General features: G+C 38.0%; 4 protein-coding genes across 5 annotated transcripts; all 4 read right to left on the bottom strand.

The window, feature by feature from the left end:
* Positions 1 to 841: 841 nt before the first annotated feature.
* On the bottom strand, positions 842 to 6,273 carry LOC103952059 (glycine dehydrogenase (decarboxylating), mitochondrial). The gene is given in 15 exon segments (NM_001302318.1): positions 842 to 1,266; positions 1,396 to 1,513; positions 1,605 to 1,703; positions 1,789 to 1,914; positions 1,998 to 2,075; positions 2,183 to 2,371; positions 2,523 to 2,675; positions 2,805 to 2,918; positions 3,023 to 3,208; positions 3,363 to 3,488; positions 3,622 to 3,817; positions 3,904 to 4,004; positions 4,094 to 4,171; positions 4,283 to 4,528; positions 4,678 to 6,273. Coding segments are annotated over 15 exon segments (3,150 nt in total). The 5' UTR covers positions 5,929 to 6,273; the 3' UTR covers positions 842 to 1,177.
* Positions 6,274 to 8,991: 2,718 nt separating this feature from the next.
* LOC125478807 (putative GATA transcription factor 22) lies at positions 8,992 to 11,199 on the bottom strand. The gene is made up of 3 exons (XM_048587453.1): positions 10,685 to 11,199; positions 9,764 to 10,225; positions 8,992 to 9,551 (listed from the first exon to the last, which is right to left on the bottom strand). Exons 1-3 carry the CDS (start codon positions 10,934 to 10,936, stop codon positions 9,204 to 9,206), a joined length of 1,062 nt encoding a protein of 353 aa, XP_048443410.1. The 5' UTR covers positions 10,937 to 11,199; the 3' UTR covers positions 8,992 to 9,203.
* A 7,941-nt stretch (positions 11,200 to 19,140) lies between these two features.
* Positions 19,141 to 22,176, bottom strand: LOC103952097 (probable beta-1,3-galactosyltransferase 12). The gene is made up of 7 exons (XM_009363629.3): positions 21,540 to 22,176; positions 21,114 to 21,266; positions 20,932 to 21,014; positions 20,745 to 20,844; positions 20,516 to 20,629; positions 20,198 to 20,340; positions 19,141 to 19,532 (listed from the first exon to the last, which is right to left on the bottom strand). The coding sequence occupies exons 1-7, from the start codon at positions 21,962 to 21,964 to the stop codon at positions 19,444 to 19,446; spliced, it is 1,107 nt and encodes a 368-aa protein (XP_009361904.2). The 5' UTR covers positions 21,965 to 22,176; the 3' UTR covers positions 19,141 to 19,443.
* Positions 22,177 to 22,774: 598 nt separating this feature from the next.
* On the bottom strand, positions 22,775 to 25,902 carry LOC125467919 (zinc transporter 4, chloroplastic-like). 2 transcript variants are annotated; one of them, XM_048579660.1, is made up of 4 exons: positions 25,548 to 25,902; positions 25,417 to 25,474; positions 24,523 to 25,253; positions 22,775 to 23,481 (listed from the first exon to the last, which is right to left on the bottom strand). In XM_048579660.1, exons 1-4 carry the CDS (start codon positions 25,560 to 25,562, stop codon positions 23,026 to 23,028), a joined length of 1,260 nt encoding a protein of 419 aa, XP_048435617.1. In that variant the 5' UTR covers positions 25,563 to 25,902; the 3' UTR covers positions 22,775 to 23,025. The 2 variants fall into 2 exon arrangements, with proteins under 2 accessions (XP_048435617.1, XP_048435618.1); XM_048579661.1 differs by having other exon boundaries at positions 24,523 to 25,239.
* Positions 25,903 to 27,606: the final 1,704 nt, after the last annotated feature.

Raw genomic sequence — 27,606 nt, 5'->3', positions numbered from 1 at the left:
GCAAGTCCCAGCGCCCCAAGAAAGGTTCAATCAATGTGTACGTTGGACAAGAACGAAAGCTATACCAAGTTCCTTTGAAGTATCTCTTGAATCCAACTCTCCAACAACTCGTCAAGAAATCGGAGCCGGATGTGTTCGATGCGAAGATTGACGGGCCAATTGAGCTTGCATGTACGGCCAACACCTTCGATCAGTTGCTCAAGAACTTCAACAAGTAGTAGATTGCATGCCGGCAATGCCTTGTTTGATTAATATTGATTATTTGTTTATTCTTTTGTACTTTGAATTGATTTTTGAAATCGAGGTTTATTAGTTGTTGATTCAGATGTACCATATTCAAGTTAGACTAATGTTCGACAAAAAAAAAATACACACACACACACATCAATTAAAATATTTATGTTGGCATCTACAATTTGAGATTCTTTATTTCCCGAAAAGAAAAGTGCGATTCTTTTAAAATTACTTGTAGACTTAATTCTGAAGTTAACGAAACAATAGGGATTCTACAAATTATTTTTATAACCAGACATTAAATGACCACAAGTCACAATGGGCCACATTTGAGTAATACAAATACATCATATTCGCATTCATGTGATTTAATTATAAAACATCCAACAAAGTAGAGATCGAATGTTATTAGATCGATCATCATACGCTCTTGCAATGTGCTTTTTAAAATTCAAGTGAGGGAACAATGATTTTGTTATTCTTCCTAAAATCTAGATGTCACAAATTGACAATAAATATTGTCAAATTAAAGGTTAGCTTCTCAAAACTCATTCGTTTGATAGTGACATGCTAAATAATATACAGAGATTTTTTTTTCAAAATATGTTTTGGACATGAGGATGCCTAAAGTAATCTAGCCTAGGAAAAAGATTCAAACTTAAGTGCAAGAGGGTCCGGGCACTTCCGTGATCAACTGGCAAAAAAATCCCTAATGAAGGGAAATGATAATTACAACATCTGATGAGTTGCAATTAGCAACACATGTTATTAGAAAAGATAATCGTCATCATAGTGAATAGGAAATGAAAATGTCACCAGATATAAGGGGCTGTATTCAAGAAATTATATACAATGTGGGAGTAAGAAGAAGAAATTGATGATGATTTCATAACACATCCAGGACCAGACTTTGTGTTGAGCTTAAATCACCAAGCCGATGAGACTAAGCAGTGGCTGCTGCTTGTTCCTCCACCGCCTCCGGTTGAAGGGTGCAGACGAGGTTACGGTCACCATACACATTGTCAACACGTCCTGATACAATAGTTAACAAAATTCAATCTTCAATAAAGGCAATCAGACAATACCAAAATGAATGTACAGTAAACACTTAGCAACGTCCATGCCATTGTAGTTTCTTTATTTTTGGTGTAAATTGCATACCTGTGGTAGGCCAGAACTTGGCAGAACGGAGCCAGGAAGCGGGGAAGGCTGCATATTCCCGGGAATATGGCTTTGTCCATGCATCTCCCATGAGAAGTGATGGCGGGTGAGGAGCTCCCTGCAGAAGGAGTTCAAAAACCTTTTTATACTTATGTAAAATGAGTAACTTATAGTCTTTAGAGGAGAGAGATGATGAACTGAGATTTTACCTTAAGGACATTGTTGTGAAGATCTGCTTTTCCTTTCTCAATCTGAGCAATCTCTTCTCTGATGGAAATTAGAGCATCACAAAACCGGTCTAACTCGGCCTGCAAGCAAGAAACATTAATATAACTTTAACCCGAAGAAAAACAGCAGAGAAAAAACTAAAATGAAATCTCTGTCGAGGTGTACCTTGCTTTCACTTTCTGTTGGTTCGATCATGAGAGTGCCAGGAACTGGCCATGACATTGTTGGTCCATGGAATCCGTAGTCCATAAGACGCTTGGCGACGTCCTCAGGCTCTACCCCAGCAGTATTCTACAAGGAAAAAAGAAGCAGCAGAGTTCAATTAGAAAGATTGAAAAAGCGAGGACAAATTGAGGCAAATGTTAATAATATACCTTAAATCCTCTCAAGTCAACAATGAATTCATGAGCAACAGTTCCATTGACACCACGGAAAAGAATGGGGTAGTAATTCTGTGAGAAGTGATAGACTAAATGAGCAAACAGAGGAAATTTAACATAGAGTATAACCGTAACCTCAAATTGTAAAGCAAAACAAGAGTGAAGGAGCTAAGTGGAACCTCCAAGCGTTTGGCCATGTAGTTTGCATTCAGAATTGCTATCTTTGATGCATCGGTGAGTCCCTTGGACCCCATCATGGCTATGTAAGTATAAGAGATTGGCAAAATGAGTGCAGAGCCCCAAGGTGCAGCAGAGATGGTTCCAAGTGGCTGAGACTTGTCGGGGGCAGGAAGGCCTCCGGTAGATACCTTCAGTACAATGGCACAAAACTTAGACATCCAGCATGTAAGCAATCCAAAATTTTGAAACCAGAATTACTTTGTTCTCATGGAAAAGCTAAATCGATTATTTCTTGAGTTTACAGAATTGCATGAAAGCTTCGATGTAATGAGTAGTTACCACAGGATGGGATGGTAGGAAGGGTGCCAAGTGCTTCTTCACACCAATAGGACCCATGCCAGGGCCACCACCTCCGTGTGGAATGCAAAATGTTTTGTGAAGATTGAGATGGCAAACGTCAGCTCCAATCCAACCTGGGCTTGTCAGACCAACCTGCAAGAACAAAAAGCTTTGTCAGATGGAACACGCGACAACAAAAGAAAAAAGTTCGCATGGAAGAAACTATTTGAATTTTAAGTATAAGTACATAACTATCAAGCATGGATAGAAGGAGATACAGACCTGCGCATTCATGTTAGCCCCGTCCATGTATACTTGACCTCCGTTGTCATGAATTATCTTGCATATCTCGTCAATACCTTCTTCATACACTCCGTGAGTTGAAGGATATGTCACCTGTAATTTGAAATATGGTCAAATTATTATCCAATCTTTTTCAAATGACACAAATCCGTATCTGATCTTTTCAAATGATATCTCTTCCAACGTAGGATGCTTACCATAAGAGCTGATAGGTTATCCTTGTTTGCTTCAGCAGCCTCCTTCAGCTCTTTAATATTGATGTTTCCCTTGGCATCAGTTCCAATAGTTACAATCTTCATTCCACACATTGCAGCACTAGCAGGATTGGTACCATGTGCCGAAACAGGAATAATACACACATTGCGGTGGTGATCGCCTCTTGCCTACAGTGGGATGGTTCAGCGTGATTAGTAACAAGAATAAAACATTTAGGTCAAGACCTCAAGGTAAAGTGTTTGTTTAAGCTCGACAGCAAAGCGCTTGCTAACACATATTAAAAAGAGGGAAAACAAAAATGTAAAACTCAGGATTCCTTACTAAATGATATGCCCGAATAACCATCAGCCCAGCATACTCTCCAGCAGCTCCGGCATTGGGTTGCAAAGAGAAAGAGTCAAACCCAGTGATGGTGCATAATAGGTCACCCAAATCTCCGAACATTTCCTGAAATTTATTATTTTACAACATATAGCATCAGATTTCTATTTGCATGAAGGAATGTAACGTAGCAAAAAGAAATTTAGGGGAACAAAAGTAACTGTTTTAAGTTCCTTTGTAAGTTAACGTTTTGAGTTACCTGATAACCCTCCGCCTGTTCTGTAGGAGCAAAAGGGTGAATATCGGTGAAACTAGGCCATGTCACTGGCATCATTTCAGTTGTTGCATTCAATTTCATGGTACAGGATCCCAAGGGAATCATACTGTGGCATAGAGACAGATCTTTCGATTGCAACTTATGAATGTATCGTAGCAACTCATGCTCGGTATGATACCTAATAGATAGACGGTAAATGAAAAAACTCAGTCTAGTTTTCAAATATAGGCTGTGAGAGTTCAAATCATTTGGAAAGAGGCATACGAGTTGAAGATCGGATGGGTTAGAAACGTGCTCTCCCTTGTTAACCCAGAAGGAATTGCAGGCTGAACTTCTGGTGCAAGAGATGCAGCAGTGAAAGGCACCTGAAAATTAAACAAAGCTCTTAATAAATGGATGCACTTTATAATAAATTGAAATTAACAACTTTATGGTAAAGATATGAAATACTTACAGGCTTGCCCAAAGCAAAAGCTTTGAAAAGCTTGTCAACATCCTCCAAGGTAGTTGTTTCGTCAAACGAAACAGTGATCTGAAAAGGAGTTAACATTCAGCAACCTCGTGAAGTAAAAGCACTCCATCCTCCGTCCTCAGAGAACATTTAGTCAAATAACTGATGGAAGAGGACATAAAAAGAACTTACAGTGCTCGAGTCTACTACTCTCAAATTTAATCCAAGCTTGTTAGCAGTATCAGAAATTGCATGTGCGTCAGCAACCTTAACCTTCACAGTGTCGAAGAAGGGAAGGCTCTGAACTTCCACTGTTCCAAGTTTCTTCAATCCAACTGCAAATGCCCCAGCAAGACCATGAACCCTTTGGGAAATGGTTTTAAGGCCTTCGGGTCCATGATATACAGCATACATAGCAGCCATGTTTGCAAGTAATGCCTATAAAACAAACAATATACCCAATCAAACAAAGCCAAGTCAATCAAATTGAAATAAATGCTACTATCATTGGATCGAAATTCAAACTTTCAGCAGTTCACCCTAGAAAGGAAATCATAAGACAGATCAAATGAAGAATAGCATCCAACCTGAGCAGTGCAAATGTTGCTGGTAGCCTTGTCCCTCCGGATATGCTGCTCCCTTGTCTGCATCGCCATACGCAACGCAGGCTTCCCTGAGGAGTCAACACTAACACCGATAATTCTCCCTGGCATCATCCTCTTGTACTCTTGTGAGGTGGCGAGGAAAGCCGCATGAGGACCTCCATACCCCATTGGAACACCAAACCTCTGCGCAGAACCAACAACAATATCCGCCCCAAACTCACCAGGCGGCTTTAACACTGTCAACGCCAACAGATCAGATGCCATCACAACCTTAACCCCATTGGCATGAGCATTCTTAATAAACTCCCCATAGTCCAAAACCTCGCCCTCAGTCCCCGGATACTGAACAAGCACACCACAGACATCACCCGAACTGTAATCAACATCCTTAAGATCCGCGGTAACAACCTTAAGATCGAAACCATCAGCTCTAGTCTTGCAAATATCAATGGTCTGGGGGTGACAGTTGTTGGCAATGACAAAAGTTTTCTTCTTTCCCTTTTGGATGTTGTTACACATCGCCATTGCCTCGGCAGCCGCGGTCCCCTCGTCCAGCAGTGATGCATTCGACATGGGAAGGCCGGTGAGGTCAGTGATCAAAGTTTGGAAATTGAGCAGAGATTCCAACCTCCCCTGGGAAATCTCAGCCTGATAAGGAGTGTACTGAGTGTACCAAGCTGGATTTTCCATAATATTCCTCAAAATTACAGGTGGGACATAAGTGTTGTAATATCCCATCCCGATAAAACTCTTGAAAATCTTGTTTTTGGAGGCCAAATTCTTCATGTGTTCAATCATCTGGCTCTCTGTCAACCCCTCATCGAATTTCGGAAACTTCATCGATTCGAGTCGAATTGATTTGGGCACGGTGGCGTCGATCAGCGAATCAAGGCCATCGAACCCGCATAACTCCGCCATTTTGGTCTGCTCCTCCGGCGTGGCGGAGTTATGGCGGCGGGGAAAAGTGTCGCTGTTTTTCAATGCGTCCACGGAAATCGACCGTGTTTGGAACCCGGCATTGTGGGACGCGTTTCTCGAGAGAAGCGAGTCTGATCTGGGACTGGAGCGCGTCAAGGAGCATGGGGAGAGTGAGGAGACGTACCTCGACGGCGCGTAGAGAACAGGGGAGGTGGAGGAGCCCAGAACAGAGCTCTCGTTCTGGCGGAACTGCTTCGCCTCCGAGACCAAGCGCTTCACGAAAGCCCGGTTCGCCAGTCGCCTCGCGCGCTCCATGGAAGCTGAAAACGACTGCGTTTGGAAAAACCCAGAGGGCAGAAACTCGAAATGCAGACTGGGTTGGTGAGATAACTTGTAAAAATATGAATTTTTCCTCCAAAGTTTGTTGCTTTTTCTCTTTCTCTGTTATTATATTGGAGGGAGTGAGAAAACAAGTTGGTGGTTGTGGGTTTGTTTTTGATAAGTGAAATCAGTGGCGGCTTTTGTCTATATATAAATATTTGAATATTAAATAATTAATTTATATTAATTTTGGAGAAAATGTGATGGAGTTTCAAGATCTGCTGGTGGTGGTGGGTGGTGGGTGGTGCGTGACTGGGCACCTATGGAGAAAAGGACAGGATTATTTTGGAGGATATGAAAAACCCACAAAAAAAATAGAGAAATTATGGTTCACAAAATCATGAACGTATGGAAGGGATTGGAGGAAAGGAGATTGAGTTTCAATGGATCTGAATGAATGGGTTTCTCCAAATAGTATTGAGGGTGGAGAGGAGAGGGGAGGGAGGAGAAAAAACACGCACCAACCAATGGAGTTTTTGATGAATATCTGCTGGATTTGCAGTTGAAAATCTGGGAATCTTTTTGTAATTTGTTGGCAGATTTTCTATCACATTAGACTTATCTCCCTTTATCACCTCACACACAATAAAAACAAAATTTGACAATTAATATAAGGTTAGGATTAGGTCGTCAGTCTAACAATAAAATATCAAAATTTAGGTGTAGTCATGTAATATATTTTTCTGTATTTATTGTTTTTTAACTTTTATGTGCTACGTGTGAAATATGAACACAGTTGCATCCAACATTTTTCCAATACACTTAGGTCTAAGCAAATAAATAATGATGGAACATTTGTGGTAACGGAAATTTGGTTGAATATTCCAATTCCAAATTTGTGATTAATTGCCGGATTTACATTTTGGTGGGACCAACTGTATTTGGTGGGGTGGGGGTTGGTGTGGTAAATTTGGTAAAAAAAAAAAAACAGGGGATCATCCTTGGGAGGAGAAAGATGTCTGTGGCTGACAATCTAGTACTTGGTCTCAACCCTTCCTAGTTTTTAATCCCCGGGGAGTGGGAAGTAGGAGTCCACACTGTGTACTTTTCAGAGTTAAAATTAGGTTGCGGTGGCATGCGTGGAAAATGCTTGGTATCTACAATTTTATCACAATATAGAAATAAAAAGGATTTACAATTTTGGAAATGAAGAAAAAAAGGAAAAAAAAAATTGCAGGTAATGGCATTGTTGGAATGATTTATTATTATTATTGTTATTTTTTAACAAACGATAGTATTTACACTAAAATGAGTGGTAAAGTGGGTTAAGTATTGTAATGGACTTAACATAATAATATGGTTTAACTTCGCATTTGACAAGAATTAAACGTAATACTCTCAATTATAAGTGAAAAATACAATTAGACCGTAGTACTAAATAGTTTGGCTAAAAATGACATTGTTTCAACATCCTCATTGTATGGTTGGAAGCCCTAAAGGGGATACAATAAAACACATAAGGGAAAACATTAATTTAAAATTTTTTTTGCTCTATTTTGTTAAACGGTCAACTGAAAGTAACTACATGACAGTTACAATTACACAATTACTCAAATTATAACTATATTTAATATCAGTGATGGTATGATAGTCAAACGATTTTAACTCAATTACTTACAATTTGTAATTGAATACAAAATTTGAGACTAGACACAATTACCCAATTGTTGATAAATACATACACATCAGCTATGTAACTTGTATTGTTGCAAACTTTCTACAGCTGCTTGAATAAAACCTACTCCCTTACGATAATAAAGTATGTATTGACTAAATGTGAACGTTACATCCAAGATCTAATTTTCAACATAAGATTGATGAACGTGGAGTTAGTTTTAGTCAAAGGGTAGGTGCATTTGTAAACTCCTTGGAATTCTTACAATTGGTACGAGGGAAGGGAGGTCACTGTCGTAATGTTTTAGGCTTAGTTTGACCTCTTTTTTATTTTTATTTTTTTTTACTTTTGAGAAGAGGGATCAGTTGGTGGTGAAATTTTATGTGTCAGAAAGACTCACAGAGACATTTCTGCATCCATTAATTACCATGGAATCATCTTTGACCGTCTTTGATTACATGAACCATGGCCGAGAGGTTTCATTTCATTTGATGACATCCACTCATGAGCTCAATTTCATAACCTTCTTTTAGACCTACTTTTCTAACTCTCTTATCTTTAATAAGCACCGCCCATTACACATGATCTTGGTTTTAAAAGACGTTAGGCGTTAGTCAAGCGGTGAGTTGGGGTCTAGCACTTAGACGGATTTAAGTAAATCTATTATATGTCATGTAAATAAGTGTCTGTTTATACTTTATACTTAAAATATATATAATTACATCATAAATTACAAAATAGAATGACATGTATATTATGAACTATTGAAACATAATGAAAACATAGGGAACAAGCATATAATGTGTATTCATTTAAGTATTCAACAACTTTCTTACAATTTATTAAAAAGAAAATGCAAAATGAAAGTTATCTATTTTCTGTCTAAATGAGTCGCAACCTAGGTGTGTCTAGGTAGGCTAGGCAGATGCCTAGGTGGGTGCCTCAATAGGTCTAGACTCCCTTTCTAAATTTTCAATGTTTAGGCATTAATCGGGATGGTGGCCAACCGCCTAGCGCCTAGGTGGCGCTACGCGGGTATTTTTAAAACAGTACATATGAGTCTATGACAATATTTTACTAATTAGGAACAAGAGAAGTCAAGAATAGGAAATTAGGATTTGAAGAAGCAAGGAGTGTTTTCTACTTATTTAGTATTGGATTATGAAATAATTTTTTTTTTATTCTATATGTGCATTAGTAAGCACATGAAACTCAAAAATCCAAAATGATTTTCATTCATTTCAATCCTGTAAGTAACATGTCATTAGTTTTTAAGAGAAGTGGTATACTAATCTAATCTAAATTGATAAGAAAAACCATATTCAAACTTGGATTAAGATAGAGACTCAATGCTCTAATTAACTTGACTACTCATTCAAATATGCTAATTTCCACCATTAATCAATAGCTCACAGTTTACCAATGTGTAAAATAAATTAGTTACAATTTCAGCAAATTAATGTTCTTCAAGTAACTCTTTGGTTTTATTACTCCAACCTACACTCTAGCAAAACCACAGAAAAGGAACGAAAACAAAACAAAATCCTCGATATTAAAAGATGAGGGAGAACAAAAATGTAATGGAATATGAAAATTAAGAGTGATTGATTAGGCCACAAGACAGCTCCATTAGGAGGATTGCAGCTTCAGCAACATCCTGAGGAAACACTCGTTGAAAACCCAAACCTTTGAAACAAATATTATCATTATTACTATTAATTTTGTTGTTGGGAGATATTGATGCAGTGTCGGTGACAATGAGCTTGCTCTTATTCTTGCATCGTGTAACATTAATACTATGGCTTCCGCGCGGTTTCTTCTCCTTGTGAGTAGATGAAGTGTCAGTGGCGCCGACTACAAACCCATTTGCAGCAGCAGCCGCAGCCTCTGCCATGGCTCTTCTAGCTTTCCTCTGTCGGATTCCACATGCATTGCATAGTGACTGCAACAACACACATATGCACACAGCTGAATACTTGATTCATGAACATATATATTATATCTACCCAACATATATTTGCCTTATCACTTACTGTCAGACTATAATTTTGAACCATCAGCCATGTTTATTTATGTATGAGAATGTGCAGTCTAGATTTACAGTCTTTACAATATAGAATATTTTATAGACAGTAAGTACATTATTTAATTTACCTTGGGACCGCGAGGGCCGCTTCTCCAAAGTGGGGTTGTGCTGGTGTTACAATCAGAACAAACTCTAACATCTGGAGTAGTATTGTTGCTATTTCTGGAAAAGCTGGTTTCATCACTGTTTTCTTGATGCTGTACAACTTGGAATTTATGCTCAGCATTCTCAGCAGCTGCAAGTATATGATTTTCAGTGGTACCGGCCGGCGCGAGATCCGGGTTGGTCATCTTTTGCATCAACCTCATCTTGGAGGACATCCATTTTACTGCCCTTGGCCTAATATTATTATTACTTTTACCCACCTCTCCTCCTCTACCATTGATCTCCCTTTCATGATCAGCACATGCTGACATTAATCTATGGTCCTTGGTGCTTATGACATCCACCACATGAGGCTGAACTAAAGAAGATGGCGAGGATGCTTGATCATAAGTACTTGTTCTACAATCCCACATGTGGTTTTCAGTCTGAGATAAAATGAAAGACAATTTGAGTTCACAAAAATAATAATACAAAGTACTTTATTTACTTACTAATTGATTAGCGATTGAGTTCTGTCGGTGTGTGTCGTACATGTGAACAATCATACAATAATATAAAACACTAAAGTTAATTAGAGAACAAACGTGGCTTTTTTATTTGGAGTATTGGACAAAAGATCAATCTTACTTATAGATAGATGGTAGCAATATTCATTTGTTTTATCTGAGAAAACCCATCAAAATTAATTAATTATGAGATCACAAGATCACAAAAGTACTGGGGGTATTACAAGTTGATCATGGACTTGTTAAAGAGCGAAGAGTCAATTAGGGGAAGATTTGAAAAATATTTAAGATCAAGTACTAAAATTTCAATTAAAAGTAAATTAAACACGAAGATAGTTAAGTTTATAAATATGTACGTAGCTATGTAGGTTTTCTTACCTTGTGATGATATTGAAGTGAGTGATCATGACCAAGAGTAGTAGTAGTAGTAGTAGAACTCCCAGCTCTTTGATCTTTGAAGGAATCAAAGAAAGTAGGAAATGATGAGATCAGAGAAGAACATGATGAAGCTGCAGCTTGATTATTATATGACGATGATATAAAAAGTTTCAGGCGTTGATCCTGATCATTTGGTTGCTCGACATGGGAGAAAGGAGAGGATGGTGGGTTCAGATAGACTGGAGTCATCATATAGGAGGGAGAGAGATAGAGAAAGAGAGAGAGATACAGAGACAGAGAGAGGGGGGTGGGGGAGTTTAAAGGGTGTTGTGTGTCGATCGAGTGTCCAGCAAAGGAGGACAATATGAGATAGGGTAAAAGCTGATCAAAAGGTCCTGAGATATTCAGAAGTCTTATAAGAGAGAAAGGGCAAGAACCAGAAGAGGAGAGAGAGATCGAGAGAGTCCTGAAAGGTTGAAAGGCATTCACTTAACTTCATGTCAACAGGACTCAGATAGATAGATAGATAGATAGATAACAAGCTGCTGCTAGAAAATGACAAATACAAAGGAGGTGCTGAATGCTACTGCTCGCAATGCCACTCCAGTAGTATGTATGACAAACCCTATTTATTCATTTCTGCAGTTTTTCAACTACCCCCCTCCCAAAATTTTTATTTTTATACCACTTGACAAAAAAACTTCATCAAATACATACATACAACTCACAACATGTAAAATTTTACCGCCCGTAAAAAACTAATATTATCGTGTCCCCGTGTACGTGTTGTGTGCGTGTGTGGGGTCATAGCTAGGGTTTTAGAGGGTCAAGTATCTATTCTCATCACTGTTATTCCTCTGTGTACTTAATCTTCTAAGTATCAACTATTCTCTCACCAGAAGTCACCGCCAATACATTTTCTTCTTGTTGAGAGTATACATAATAAGATCTTAATCCTTTTCTATTTTATAATACAATCTTAATTAATCCTCTTCTTAAACTGGCAACAGCTAGAAGATATCCAATTTCGTGTTTAAACTATGAGCGTTTACAACTGAATCTAACTAATATGTAAAAACGTAGAAAGGTCTCACATCGAAAGTTTCTCATTTTGCCGATTGGTAGAAATGTCTCAAGGAGCCTATTGGGTCCTCAGACTCCACAAAAGCCAAAAAAATGGTTAGGAAGGTTCTATCCAAAAAGATTCTATAATAGTCTAATTATATGTTTGACAGTAAAATGAAACTTCAACTTCCTTCAATATATAGATTCAAAAGTAAATAGTTTGAAGAATAAATTAATACTTAGATAAAGTAAAACTAGAAAACTGTGCAGAGACATATGAAGAGACGGGTATGGAATGGTAATGTCTGTGGATAGCCTATTTGCATATGGGAGCGTCTCCCATCCTTAAGTTAGCCTTGCCAAAACTCATCAAATGCTGGCACAGGCAACAGACAGTAACACAGCGCCTCTCTGTCTCTTTTAGTCCTCCACAGGGCCACACCTGCTATCACCCTCGATTTTACTCTTCTAATTCTGATATTTTCATTTCTCTCTTTCAGCAATACCTCTAAAAATTAATGTACTTTTAATTTTTATATGTCCATTCATATATATTTACACAATCGTTATTCTCGATCATCTATATATTTCGTTCCTCTCTCTCCTTCTATTCTTTTTCTCACACTGATGATCAGGTCAAACGGTGCCAGCAATGACTACTTAATCTGAAGAATATATGAAAGCAATTTCTTTATACTCATTTATTCAGTCGTCTCACAAGATTTTTGTTAATTCTTGTCCGTTTCTAATTCCTTTTCCCCAATACATCGTCACATAAAAATCTTTGCTGCCTCTTATAGATTACATTGGTTTATACGTACAGTGGCGCTGGACCAGGGGCGCCCCTTTTATATATAAGCTAGCTGCAAGCATGCACAATACCCACCTGATGAGGTTTGCTCTACAGTTTGGCAATATATTGTTTTGGCTACGCCCGAATCAATCAATTTTGTTAAGAAAAGCAGTATAAACTCCAAATCTAATGGACAGAAAAAAAAAAATTACACCGTTTTGCATGAAAAAAAAAAAAAAAAAAAAAAACCCTTATTATCTACTATTAGAATATTGTGAACATCAAACTCAAAATTAATCGGCAAAGAGTGTAAATATTCTTGAAATCGTTTGTTTGGAGATGAGACATTTTTAAAGTTCCATGAAACTTAGTATAAATTTGTTAGGAATCAAGTACAAAAATTTGATTGAGGGATTTGAAAAAGCCAATTGAGAAAACTTCAAATGATTCTCAGAAAGATGTCACTCAAAGGTTCTTTGTTTACAGTGTTTGTAGTGCATTTGTAGTCTTTAGTACCAGTTTTATATAGTGCTTGAGTAATACATCGGTACTATATATTGTTGTGCATTTTTAACAATTTAGTCTAAATTTTTTGGGTAGGTAAAGGTTCTTCATTCAAACATAAGGTCGAGAACTTATGTTAGACTTCCATCCTTGGATACAGATGCTCTCAAGTTCTAAACAACTATCTGAGCCACTTGAATCTCAATCACACCATTTTCCTCCCATGAAATTATCTTGTTCATACAATTAGTTGTCGATTCCTATAGTACGGCTTACTTCTTTTCCTCAACCATAAACATCATATATCAATCGCTAAGAGAAGAAGAACAATACAGATGATACTAACTAGCTAGCTTGAAGCGTAAATCACGACCATGAAATACCTAATCAACAACAACACGTGATCGTGAGCTTAGAAATGTCAACATGTTGACAACGTTGGCACATCAATGATCGATCTCTCTGACCAGAAAAAATGTGCATAATTTTCACTTAAAGATAATATTAATTTGGTTATAATTCATGAATTTATGAGATCAAGAAGCATGCTACGTAAGTTGATTAATTTATTAATTTGTCATGATATGGGCTATGTACAGATCTAGGTAATATACATATATATTTGTATATATATCTCACTCGATCGTAATATATAGGAATTAGCATGCAACAAAAATATGGGATGGTTTTATGTAGGAATGTAGTTGTCATTCTGAGCTACGTGACACGACGCTACTGTGTCCTTGCTTGGTGGGCATGCAATGCATCGCTGTGTTTCGGCTTAAACCGTGTGGTAGCTCATCAAACCACATACTATATATTCACCTCCAACCTCACAATTTGTTATCCTTAGTAGGGTGTTAACTGGCAAAGGTGCATTTGGATCTCAAAGAATGGGTTCAATTTAATTTCCTGGCCCATACTTTGCCTTCATTCACACAAAAACCTAAGCAAGATTGGGCCAATACTCATAAGATCATAGTACGGTTTCTTCAACTGAAATCATTACCAAGATTCAGAGACCATAAATATGGTTTTACTCTTGAGCTCTAAACATGGAAATTGCTTGGAGACCACTCTAAACGCAAAGACAAAAGTTTATCTAATTTTAGGACCCTCCTCAGTCCTCAGTGTCCTCAATTACCCCAAAATGCCTAAACCTGAAAAAAATAGGATAGGAAGGAAGGAGAAGGACCACCATATAGTCCGATGGTTTTGCACCTAAAAGATGACAGCGACCATTACTGACTACGTCTGTCTTTAGAGTAAACCGTCACCAAACCAAATCTCAAATAGTAATTTTAATTAATAACAGCAGTGCAGAATGCAGATGGAGGTTGTAATAGTAGTAGCTTCTGTGCGTACTTGCTTGGAAACTCCTAAAGCTTTCTGCATAATTATTTCCAGATTTTCCATCAAAAAGCTCACAGCATATATAATATTTGGGGTTTGCTCTCTCACTTCCTTTTCAAATTATATAATCTCAATATCTCATTACATTGAGAATAACTTGCATGAAACGCGTTTATTGCTATTTTAACCTTCTAGTATAATAATGAAATGACATGTAAAAAAAAACTTAAGCACACTGCAACATATTTCATGCAAGTTCTTCTCCATACTTGGCTAGAAAATAAAACATTTTGTGTCTTTAAATACAGAGAGAGAAATTCAAACTTGTAGATGTATGTCATTCAATGCATACATATAAGGACATGGAGGAAAGGAGAAAGACTCGTGATCGGAGTTTAGCACACTCTTTGGTGTCAATTAAGGGGTTTGTAGATATTTTGTTGTTCACGACGAGTCTTTCAGACTAATAAGTTACCAGCTCAGTTGTGATCTTTTAATATATATAAACAACCGATTACACCCTCTATTTTCTTACGAGGAAGAAAGACATTAAGTAGCCGAACTGTAATTTGAACTTGCTATACCAAAGGTCCCAAGCCACATCTGGTGGTCCTTTTTTTCCTCCTTTGAAAATCAATTACCATCCACATGTGAACACGCGGAAGACAAGACACATCGATTTATTTCGGAGGGTAGCTTGGAATAGTTAATATTTATTGAACGATTTGGTCTAATTGTTTTGTTCTTGCTTCACTTTTGAGAGTGAAATTCATCAGTTGAAATTGAGTTTAACTCTTATCCAAATCTTAATTAAGCAGAACAATTGCTGACTAAAAAAGAGGGGATTTAAGACCAAAATTGAGTGTTTTGGATGAGACAAACTTATTACAACTGAGATGTTCGTCTAAATCATTTTAATTTAATCATGTACTGCTATGCATTTTAACTTTCTCACACAACAGTGTATGAACTTTCTCGGTTTCAAGTAGAGTTTAATTCCCTCCCAAAACTTAACCAGAACACTTGCTGACACAAAAAAGGGGACTTAAACTCAACTATATGACTGAAATTGAGTGTTTTGGAGGAGAAAGATTTACATATGAGTGGGATGCTATTGTATATTTCAATCCAATCACATGCCGTTGTCATGCGTTTTAATTTTGTCACAGAATAGTGTATGAATTAACTTGAAATACCACCACAACAAAAGTCCTTCTCGAGGGCGGTCCAACACTTTGAAGAGAACTCAAAGCTAGGTTAGCTAGGCAGAGAGAGACAGATAAGGATAATTGACACATATAGCAAATATTCTACTGTTTAAAGACTGCAAAGCCAAAAGCCTAAGGAAAGAAAAGCCACAATTACTCCTGTTCTTCATTGCATTGGATTCATTTTGAGGTGTGCTATTCACACATCCCAAATTACTTCTCACACACCCCTTGTTAATTTCTGTCTGTTGATCTTCTTTAATTCATCTGATTCAACGCCTGAAAATTAAAAGGGTGTGTGAGAAGTAAAATGGAATGTGTGGATATCACACCCCTTCATTTTTTATGGTGCAGAAAACAGGGGCTATATTTGTTGGAAAATGCTATTCACACACTCATTGAATTTTCAATTTATGTTGTGGCTACTTCTCTGGCAGCAATTTAGGTGAAGAGTGCTGGCCTATTGGTATGCTATATAAGACAGTGGGTCAACCTTACATATGTACCGAAGCAATTTCATAAGTACTTAGTACTGTGAGTCTGTGAAACATGAATTCAAGATGCGACCATATGCTAGATAATAGAGACAGTGATCCGTGGACTCGTACATTTTTGCTCAGCATCTCCAAAAAATATAGCAAATTTATTTATTTATTTTTAAAGTAGAGATGGTGGTCTGTAGACTCATACATCTTTGCTTAGCATCTCCAAAGAAGATAACAAATTTTTCTTTAAAAGTATAATCTGCTAATTCATTTGGCACTTTTATGTTACTTTAAAAATTTGTCACTTTAGCTCACTCTTCAACAACTCTTCAAACTTTATTTCTCACTTTAAAATATTAACATCTTAAGCTTAACTTATATTGTTGGTCCAAATTTTATCTTCAAACTTTTTATTAAACAATATTTTGAATAAAATATATTGCTAGACCAATTTGCTAACTGTCAGTTGCTATTTTTTTAATTTGCTACCCTCGTTGAAGGTAAATGCTCTTAGAAAATGATTTTCGTGATTTCTTTTCTCTTTTTTACATTCATATACTTTAAAAATTAATAAGTTAGAAGAAAAACAAGGGACGAAACTATGTGTATCATTGTTGACATTTCTTAAAGAAGGATAACAATTTATATGGAACGGATTCATCGTTGTTGTGGCATCCCAATCTAGTAATTCAATACCATCTGGAGGAAAAGTTACACATAACAATGCTTTATTAAATCAAAATACCAGGTGACAATGAATCTGTTCGATATAAGTCTTTTTCGTAAAGAAAGTTGCCCTAGAGACTATGCCAAGGGATAAAGATGATAAATGATGGATTCTTCTTTCAGGTGCTTAAAAAAAAATTCAACTTGCTAATGCCATAAAAGCAAAATGCCACACAAACCATGATTATGTTCAAGTGTTTGCTTCATTCAAACAAAAAGGAAATGAACTCTTCATTTAAAGAAAATGGGTAGAGACTGATACCTTGACAAAAGGAGAGGAAAAGGAAAAGAAAAGCAAAAAAAAAAAAAAAAAAAAAAAAAAAAGAAAAAAAAGAAGCAAATAAAAAAAGAGAAAGTAAAGTTGGGGTTTAGACATCAGATTCACCACAATTTCACACACAACATCCACATGAAAATAGAGTAAGACTGTATCTTAATGAGATTACCATTTTCTTCAACTGCTATAATTTACGATGGCAGAACCAGAACGCATTATTACGGACCAACTGACTTGACTTACATATCATAAATAAGACTAGTTTTTGACTATTTTGAGTCTTAAGCTTCCTTTCTACTCTTAATAAAACCTATCTATCTAAGCCATTGATTTGATATGTACGGACACTTTCTACAACAACAAAACATCCAATTGATCATCAGAGCCATGGATCAAGATCTACCGGGCCCCACGTGCTCATCAGCACTCTCTCCAGCCATTCATCATCAACCTCCCTTGCATGATCACAGCCGTCCATTCCTTCCTTCCCAACCCCCAACCCAGTATCATTCCACCCGCATTCATTCATCCACGCCCCATTCTCCGGCGATCCCCCGGTTTTTCCGGCGGGCCCCACAAACTCGACGCCGGCCATAACCGTTGACGCGGAGTCAGAAACCGACGCCCCGCAGCTCTCACTCTTCCCATTCCCGACCACCAGAGACGGCGTCGGAAATGTCGCCACCGGTGAAGACGGTTTGGTGCAATCAGAAGTAGCTGTAGTGGTGGTGGTACCGGCGGTTATCTCCTTGTAGAGCTCTTGCATGACCTTCTCAATCAACTCTTCTTTAATGGGAATCTCCGGCAAGAGCTCGTCAATGAGCTCCGGCAACTTTCCGGCGATCTGGACGGAGATGGCAGACTCCGGCGGAGGAGACTTTGGGGCAGCTGCTTCCATGCGCTGGGACTCTGATGAGAGAGAGCAGAGTGTGTGAGAGTAAAACAGAGGAGAGAGCAGAGTGTGTGTGTGTGTGTGAAAAAGCGTAGACAAGTGGATTATAAATGGGGGAGTAAAGCATGTGCCACGCTGGCAGGACTGTGCCACGTAGGAAGACGTGGACCCGAGGTAATGACTTGACGTGAGCGTATTTATGTCCTAACGGATCCTTTTCGGATTCTTTTGATGAGAATCTAAAGATTTGTAATTTATATATTTTTATTGTACATCGATTTCAGTTTTTATCAAGTACTTATTTATATTTATTTTTAAATAAAAATATTTAAAATAATTTATGATCATATAATATACACAAACACAATTACGAATATCCGAAATCCTCAAAAAAAAATTTGACAATACTCTGGACTCAGTTATGTCGGGTGAAGTCGTAGCTGAAACTGAGGAACCGGAGTCAGATTTGGGAGATGGAGAAGGACTCGTGATTCTGTGCGGTTGACATGTATCACTTGTCCTCTGTACGACCGTTGATTTTCTCTTGACCTTTTTTGTAAACGGATCCGACGGTCCGTGTTTGGGGTAGTTGGACGACTTCAAACAGTGGTGGTGGATGTCGTATAGAAGGGACAAGCCTTTCCAAAGTGGATGAGATTGTCATTTCTCACAAAAAAACTTCAATAGGGCAACCAATTGATTATGTCATTCTCACAAGAAGTGAAAAAGTGTGCATTGAGATTGTATTTACATAGGGTCAGATGATAACCAATTGTAGAGGCACGTTACCTTTGGGAGTGATCATCAAGCTGATCAAGCTGTCACAGTCGTGATATCAGTCGCACGACTGTGGGGGTTATTCTCGACAATTATGCTTGTGAAACTAAAGCGCGATAGTGGAGGTGATTATAATCATTCATAATTATGAGACTCACAAAGCAAGAACAACCAAGATTAATCACGCGAACAACTGATCCTAACATTCCTCGTGTTCTAATGTTATAGCTAGAGTTCGGTTTTTGAGAGAAAATGGTATCATTTCAAGTTTCCATGACAAAATCAATAGTGTCAACTTCTATATGTTAAAAAATAGAACCTGGACAAAGTTACAGGACAATTGCAACACCAACATATCAGTCTTCAAATCCATGTCTTCTGCACAAATTTAGCACTGGTATATTCATGTATTTCTTGTATTACTGGTATTGTACATATTCAGTGGAATCGAAGATTACATTTAGATTTGCCTAAGTCGAAGCGGGCTAGGAAAAATGCTCAGTTTATAATACGTCACTTGTACAACAAGAACCGATGAATGGATAAATACTTTGAGAGCAAGTTCTCCATAGCTGGCTCCAGACGACTTCATTTTATCTTCTAAGAAACGAGATTCTGTCAATGGAGCCAACTGATCTTCCTCTATTACCGGCATTGGAGGGCACTGTGCCATAGTTCATTATCTGTCATCAGGAAGCAGAGTCGGACTTTTGGAGCACATTCTCATCGCATGAAGCTCTTTCAGCCTAATAGCTGGGTTGCACAAACCTACAAGTTTTCAAGAATTTTTTCACATCACTGCATCTTACCGATAAACACCCTTTTCAAAACACTCCTATGTTGACTAATTCAACACAGTACACGTAGAAGAAGCCAGGTGGTCTGTTCAAAACTAGCAGACGTTAATATTTGAACAATCAAATTATTTGGTAAACAAGACATTTAGTGCTTTTCATTCGCTATATCCAAGATTCGAGTCTGGTATTTCTTATCACAAACGCCCCAGATCAAGAGATCTAGGTAAAGTTTCCTTGTAAGGAAAGTACTGGCCAATAATCCTGTTTAAAGAGCATTCGAGAGATTACTTCACATATCACATTATATTTTTTCAAAGGTTTAAGTATTATATTAATCTATGACTCAACAAATGCAAGCCAAAGGGTATGGACTATATTCGACGGAAAGAAGGTCATCCTCACCAAACTTGAAAATGTTTTATTCTTGAACAATATGGTTGCATCGCTTTACCATAAGAAGAATTAGTGCACCAGTTTTCTCATTAAAGGATAACATAAGCCTCTGTCTATGTACATGATCATACCAGAAATCAACAATTGGTCTTTCAAATTTACAGTATAACTAGGAGGATTTTTTTTTTTTTTTTTTTTTTAAATATCTGTGACTGTAACGATATGATCTGTTGGATAAAGTACCTGAACATTTTGGGATGTCCCAGACTGCAACGGATGTAGGTGTGCAGCGAGGGTCACATAATGCCCGATTATCCTCGTGATTGACATTCATAGCAAGCATCCATGATCCAACCGTGACGTCCTCATTGCTAAACATTCTCAAACTGAACGACAGGCAATACATCTATCAAACAAAGGGACAGTCCATAGGGGATGAGAAGCTAAAACTAAAGCCTAAGCCATATTTCCCACGAGGGTTCTAAATATCAATATATAATTTTTTTTGAAACGAGGCAAAGACTGACATAAAGAAAACACGAATAAAAACAAGTGGCTGACCTGCTATTTCTAGCGACTGCCAATGATGCTACCACCTCTGCAGACAGAACATAAATAGGACCAAAAGCATGCTGAAAGTATTCATTCCCGATTAGATGTCCTGATTTCTCATACCTGAACGGACATAATTGATGAATAACAGACGGATGGATTATTACAAAAAATATGTAAACCAAGCACAAAGGTAAACACTCTGGGATAACAAGTTGGAAACCAACATTGAACAAACCATTTCATTTTAGGGTCAGTGACTACTGGTCCTTTCTTCATGCATCCAATGTAGGTTTGTGGATGCGTTCGTTCCTTGGCTAGAAGTGTTGCTAGTCGATCTGGAAAATTATGGAAACATCTGTAAATTCCAATGTATTCATATTCACGGCTTCATGACAGCATATAGTCATGGCAATATAATATACCTGGACGCAAATAAATGTCATCATTGGCTTTGACATAGTAATCTGCTTCGAAAAGTTGAAATCCTGCTTTGAAAAATGCCAACCTGCGAAACAGCGTGAGAAAGCAATATGACATGAACTGCCAAGAACACAAATCCATCATCAACGTGACAAAAACTTCAGTAAAAACCGACAAATCTTACGTTTTCCATGGACGGTTTGAATATTCTTCATTGATATCAGTAACCAAAAAGTCCCTGTACTTATCGATCTCTTTCTGAAGCTCTGCCATCTTCTTTGAGTCTTTCGATCGCCCAATAACGAACCTAAATGCTAAACCAGTAGCTTGTTCCAACCTACAAGGTAAAGGCATAAATTTACTCTCCCAATAAAAGGAGCTAAAGGACATTTCAATCAGAGCCAGATTGTTGATCTTAATCTTAGTTAAGCTAATGAAAATCATTAAGTTAATCAAGATCAACCTCAGCAATTGATCATACAAAACCCAAAAGTGATATCAAACAAGTGGACATAAACTACAAATTTAGTAACTTGACAACATTCGATCGAAACCAACATCAGATTAACTGTAAAATTTAGTAACTTTACTGCAAAAAACTGAAATTTACCTCAAAAGGCCATCTGGGTCGGAAGGAAACCAAGTGTTCCGCAACGCTGAACGGCGATCGGCCGAGCCGAACCCGGTCTGAATTCCGACGAGCCCAAGAAGCTTGGGCCGATCAACCAAGCCACCATTTTTATCACCGGCCTGCCGAGACTTAGACAGAGAGTAAAACCCCCGGAAAGTGTCGTCCGATTTGCCGCATCGGAAAATGGGAATGGGGGTCGAGCGGCGGAAGGCGGCGATGGCGAAGATGGTTCCGGCAAGGCCGATGAAGAGGGAGACGAGTGAAAAGACGATAATGGGCAGGGAAGCGCGCGTGGGGACAGGGGCAGGATGGGGCTTTAGGGGCTTGAGGAGCTTGGAGGAGTAGGAGGAGGAGGTGGCGGTGTCGGGGGGGAGAGAAGATTGGCGGTGGAAAAAGAGTGGCATTTTAATCACTTGAAACAGTTCGTGAGTGAGGTTTCCTAGATCTCAGGGTCAGACTCAGAAGGTGAAGAGTGAGACTCAAGTCTCATCTATTCGGTTGCATAGTCTCAAACTTTGGGTGAGTTTAAAGAAATTTGAGGTTGGAAGTTACCATTCAAGTCCCTTTCAGTTTCACTTTGCTTTCTTTCTTTTTGGGGTTTTTTTCATTTACTTTTCTTTCTATCAGTTTTGGTTTTTCATTGCCAACTCCAATTGGTTTTCCATTTTTCAGCTTCTTCTTCCAGTGTTCTCCGTGCAAGACGGTTGTTTTTTCTGTTGATGATGTATCAATGACATATATCATTCACATGAATTCTCAGTGCAAAATGTCTTTTTACAAAATACAAGCTTAACTTGATATTCTTGATGATGTATCAATGACATAATAGAATCGACATGTTATTGATACGAGTTGTACGTATCACACGAAGCATAATTAAAAACCGTCTAAAAATCATAGATACACAAATTTGTGAATACTAAGTTTTCATCAATTCTAGCAATTGTGATTTGTAAATTTATCTTAGCCAATTTTCTAAAGTTAATTAATTAAAAACAAGATAAGTTAAATTGTTTTAAGAATCATTAGATTAGTGAATATAGTTTGGACTGAAAATTAAATAAATAGAATCAATTTTCAATTATAGATGGTGGCCTAGTGGTGGGACAAATTTTAGACTTGTATTTGACACGACACATTCTAGGTTCGACCCCTGGCATTGATGAATCACACGATGATGGATAGGCTAAAATGTTTTTGTGAGTCTTCTCAGCTCCGAGAGGGTGGAGAAGAATTGCATTAGAGACACTTTGTTTAGTTTTCTTGTTTTTGAGAAAGGTAATGGAGATTCTATATTACATTTGAGCCATAACAATCCGAAAGACTACAACTAATCTACAAGCATGTAAGAAAATCCCGCTCTTAATCTCTCACCTCTCTTCCCTATCACATAAACCAAGTGGAAAGAATTTCAATTTCACTTGGATTATTAAAACATTAACCAAGCAAAAAACAAAGAAACTAATTAAGCCCAAATTGCAAGTAATGACATCAATCCAGCTCCAACAAAGAGACAGCAATAAGATACAACTTGGAGCCTGAAATCGCAGCTCATCCTCTTACTTAGAAAATCAGCAGCAATTAGGTCAACCAAGGCCATGTACACTAGAATTCCGGCTGACATGGAATCCAAGATGCCTTCTGCGACCAAAGCTCCCGGACTGTACGGGTTGTAGAACGAGGAAATGGCAGTCCCCACGCCTATCCCGAGCGGAGTTGTGACGGCAAAAAAGCAGGCCATTAGGGTTGCTGATAGGGTCTTGAATTGTGCTTGAGATATGCAGCCTCCGAGTGCAAAACCTTCAAAGAACTGATGGAATGACAATGCTGCAACCAAGGGTCTGATGGTGCATGGGCTCTCTGAAACTCCTAGTGATAAGCCTATGATCACTGAATGTGATACAATCCCAAGTTCCAAAATCTGCACAAAAAACAACATATTTAACACCTCTATACTAACAAACCGCCCACAAGCATGAATGTCCAGATCAGTCAACGAGCGCGACTGATCCTAATGTTTGATAAACAAGGTGAAATTTCAATAAATCGTACTCCAAGATAGTATGACGATATAATATTTCATATATATATATATATGTTTAGTAATTTAGCACATGCTACTTGAAACAAAACTTTTGTTCTTAATATTAGAGACAACAGAGGAAACAAATTAAAACCCACACCAGACAATTCCAGTCTCAACTACCCATACCCTTCCACATGGATGCCATCAGCATGAAAAAGTTTAAGAGGTTTAATCAACTTAATGGGATTAACTTTTAAATTCGAGATGCCGTTCTTATTTTTATTATTTCGTTTTCTTTTTTGAGCTTTCATGCTTTTAATAAAGGAAATTGTTAAGATTAATTGCACATACGCGTGGACATTTATTACTAAGATTAGCTTAGTATGTGCGATTTGATTCATGGCCCTTAAATGAGAGAGAGAGAGAGAGAGAGAGAGAGAGAGAGAGAGAGAGAGAGAACTTGCCCAAATCAATCCAAATAGTGAATGTGTCACCATAACCACAAAGGTTAATACCTTTCGGTTCATGTTTTGAGTCTTTGACCTCCAAGAACACCATTATCATGAGTAGGCCCGACCTAGATTAGTAGAAAGTTTAACATGACACATGGCAAAATGACACATAACGTTTACAAAAATTGTTTTTGTTCATCACACTCAAGTTTACCATCCTATTTATTACCATTTAATAAGTTTAAATTTTAAAATCTATACAGTAAATAAATACAAATCTTAAAATTAAACTGAGACTCGAGCATGGCGAGCAAAAATACAGTTGCCCTTACTGTGCGAAGTAGACAAGCGAAACTCCCTAAGCCACACAAGTTAGAGAAGCTACATTGTTTTGAGCGCCACACTTTAAAGAGCAATAATTTACGCGCAAACAACAAATGTAAAGGCGGTAAAATAAATATAAAACCGAATAAATAAAAAGTACCTGGGAAACGACGACGTGCCGAACACCACCATCCTCGTCATCATCCCCGAACCCGTGAGAGTGCCCGTGCCCGTGTCCGTGCGAATCGTGCCCGTGGCCCTGTTCGGGTTCCCTCTTCACGTGTCCATCACATGCTGCCTGCCCATGCGCGTGGCTGTGTCTGTGGTGCGCCGCGTGCGCATGCATCCCCACAATGTGCATCCCACCGCCTTCCTCTTCCCCAAACACCTTCCCATTCCACTCCTTCGCCGGCTGCACCGGATCCACACTCGCCACAATCTCCGGGTCATCCGACCCGACGCGCACCTGGTCCTCGGCGGGCCGTGCCTTCCTCTGTTTCTTCTCGTAATACTGGGTCCCAACAAAGTCAACGAGCAACGTGGCAAGCGAGGCCATCATGGCGAAAAAACCGGAGAAGGGGAACTTGGTCCAGGGGAATTCAGGTAGGCAGGGGTTGTTGAGGGCGTCTGACCCGCCCGAAAGCATGTGGACGAACCCGGTGGCAAGAATTACGCCGGCGGCGAAGGCCTTGGCGGCGACGAAGAGGCTGCCGTCGGTGCGAAGAAAGCTGCTGTTCCTACCGACGAGGGGAATTGCGACTCCGACGACTCCTGCGACGAGAATCGAGGCAACGGCGATTAGCTTGAGGACGAGCGCCGCTGACTCGTCACGGCAGGCCTCGAGCTCCGCGCTCTCGCAGCTCGTGTTGGACATGGACTGCAAAAGGGACTCTGTTTTGAGCAACAGAATTGCAAAAACAAAACAGATTTTAGAAAATCGAGACTTGCTCTTGTTCTTTAATTTGTTAATTAGGGTTTAATCTTAATTTTAATTCGATTGCAGAAATCCCAAATGGGCTTTTCGGAGTGGGAGATGGAATTAATTAGTAATTACCTTTGAAAAGCCGAGACTTTTCCAGGAATCCTGGAGGGCAGAGCAAGGGCCACAGATCCTACACAAAAACGCAGCGTTTGAATCAGAGAATTGCAGAGAAACGGGGAAATCGAGAGAGAGAGAGAGAGAACCTCAATGAACAACATGGGAATAGTAGTATGTGGGTTTTGTTTTTCTGGGTTTTATAAAAGATAGAATCTTGTGAAAACTGATGATCTGATTGCCGAGCACGAATCCCGATAGAGTTGATTTCTTTCGATCAGACGAGGAGACGAGTTCGGTCATGGCATGTTGGGAGAGAGAGAGATATATACAATAATACAAATATTACAGAGAGAGGAGGTGGAGGGAGAGAGAGTGTGTCGTCACTTTTGGACGAAAGGGAGGGAGCGCGAGAGAGGTGGAGGGGTTGGGGTCGCGACTTCGTGCTAAAGTACGAGCGCGCGGGAGAGTGTCGACATTTATCGCACATTTTTGGAAGGTAAAAGTAACTTAAAAAGATGGTGAGTTGCTATATATGGATGAGTGTGAGATGATTCGTGAACGTTTTAGGCTTGTGGGGAAAACAGGTTCCGGCTTGTGTCTTTATGGAGACTTACTTGTTATTTCAGTTATGATTTATAAACTTTTATCATATAAATATCATAATTAGAATCGTTCACTTGTTATTCTGCTTACAATTTATGAATTCTTATTATACGAGTATGATAACCAGAATCGTTCATTTTCTTTATTATCATCTAAATATGATATATGCAAAAAATAACTCAATTTGAAGATCTTTAGCTATTAATATGCACAAAACAGATAAATGGTTCATCATAAGAAAGGTACTTGTTATCAAGACTGTTAATTGGTTTGTCATGTACTGATCTTTAAATTGAATGATTTTTTGCTGATATAATTTTTAAATAATGATAAAGATAATAAACAGTTTTGATTATAATGCTCGAATGATAAAGTGTTTTGTCACTTTTTTGTTTAGGACTACATTATTAAACAATTTTGGGCTCTTTTCCTGCCCGTATTCTGTGTGTCATTGGAGTCACATTTTTTCTCTGAGTCAAAACCTTTAGAGGTTTTATGATCAAACTTACTTTGTTGCTAGGTTCAATATCTAATTATAACTGCTCGCTAATTATGTAGCCTAAGTTTATATCTCTCACTGGTAAGCATAGAATACTGTTTTATGTACAAAACGACTTTGTTTTGCTTGAATTTTTATTTTGAGTTTTGTGTTTGGAACTTACCAGTTACCAACTTAGACGAAAAAAATTCTTTGTTACATATGCACATTAGCTTTCAAATTACACAAGACTAATTGTGAATTTGAGAGTCTCGATACAAAGTATATTCAAGCATTAGAAAGGTGTTACAAATAAAGTCTGAAAATTCATAAATTTCGGGTGAAGTCAATCAAAAATTTAAAACTGTCTAACATCTAAGTGTATTCAATCACAAATTTGTGAGATTTTTCAGTGTGCTCAGGACATAGGGCGGAACATCACATGTTATTATAAAATTGAAGGAATTTTTTTTTTTTTTCAAATGTCCCTTCAATTGTATAAATGTATAATGATATGTATTGTCCTGCTCTGTGTCTGGACGTTAAAAAGTTTTGTTTTTTTTAGTAAATATTTGAAAAGGATTTTAAATGTTATGAATTTTGGTAGATTTTTAAAAGCATCCTTCACCTACTTACCTTGATATTTGGTGAGAATTGACTTAAATTTATAACTCCATGAAATCTTTTAAAATTTCAATTTAATACAGCTTATGTAATAATCTTGCTAGTGTCTCGTATTTAGCATGTAAGTTCCACTTCCACACGTAAAAAATTGGTAATGAGTTAATGAAAGCAATTTAGACGTAAAAGATTCGTAAAACATGATTAAGTTAATGATTTTTTGGGCCAACTATATCCGAGTAGGGCGATGATCACGAACCTTCATTCATACCAGAACAAATTCGTAATCATATTTAAGGTGTTGGTAATTTCCGCTAAAACAAATATTAACTCAATCATAATAATAATATATCGAATCGACAAATTCGTAATCTATGTCAGTGTAATTTGAGTTTTTTTTTAAGGGATTGTTATATTTTAGGGCTTCAATAAGATTGTTTTTAGATTTTAACCTGAATGGTTTTCAAAATCCAATATTAACCCCTATTTTTAAAGCTGACCAT

This window comes from the organism of the source record quoted next, unplaced genomic scaffold (genome assembly GCF_019419815.1).
Source record: "Pyrus x bretschneideri cultivar Hongxiangsu unplaced genomic scaffold, Pyrus_bretschneideri_v1 Contig1, whole genome shotgun sequence".
Taxonomy (NCBI): domain Eukaryota; kingdom Viridiplantae; phylum Streptophyta; class Magnoliopsida; order Rosales; family Rosaceae; genus Pyrus; species Pyrus x bretschneideri.
Note: the sequence above shows the minus strand (reverse complement) of the source record. Positions and strands in the feature narration are given on the sequence as shown.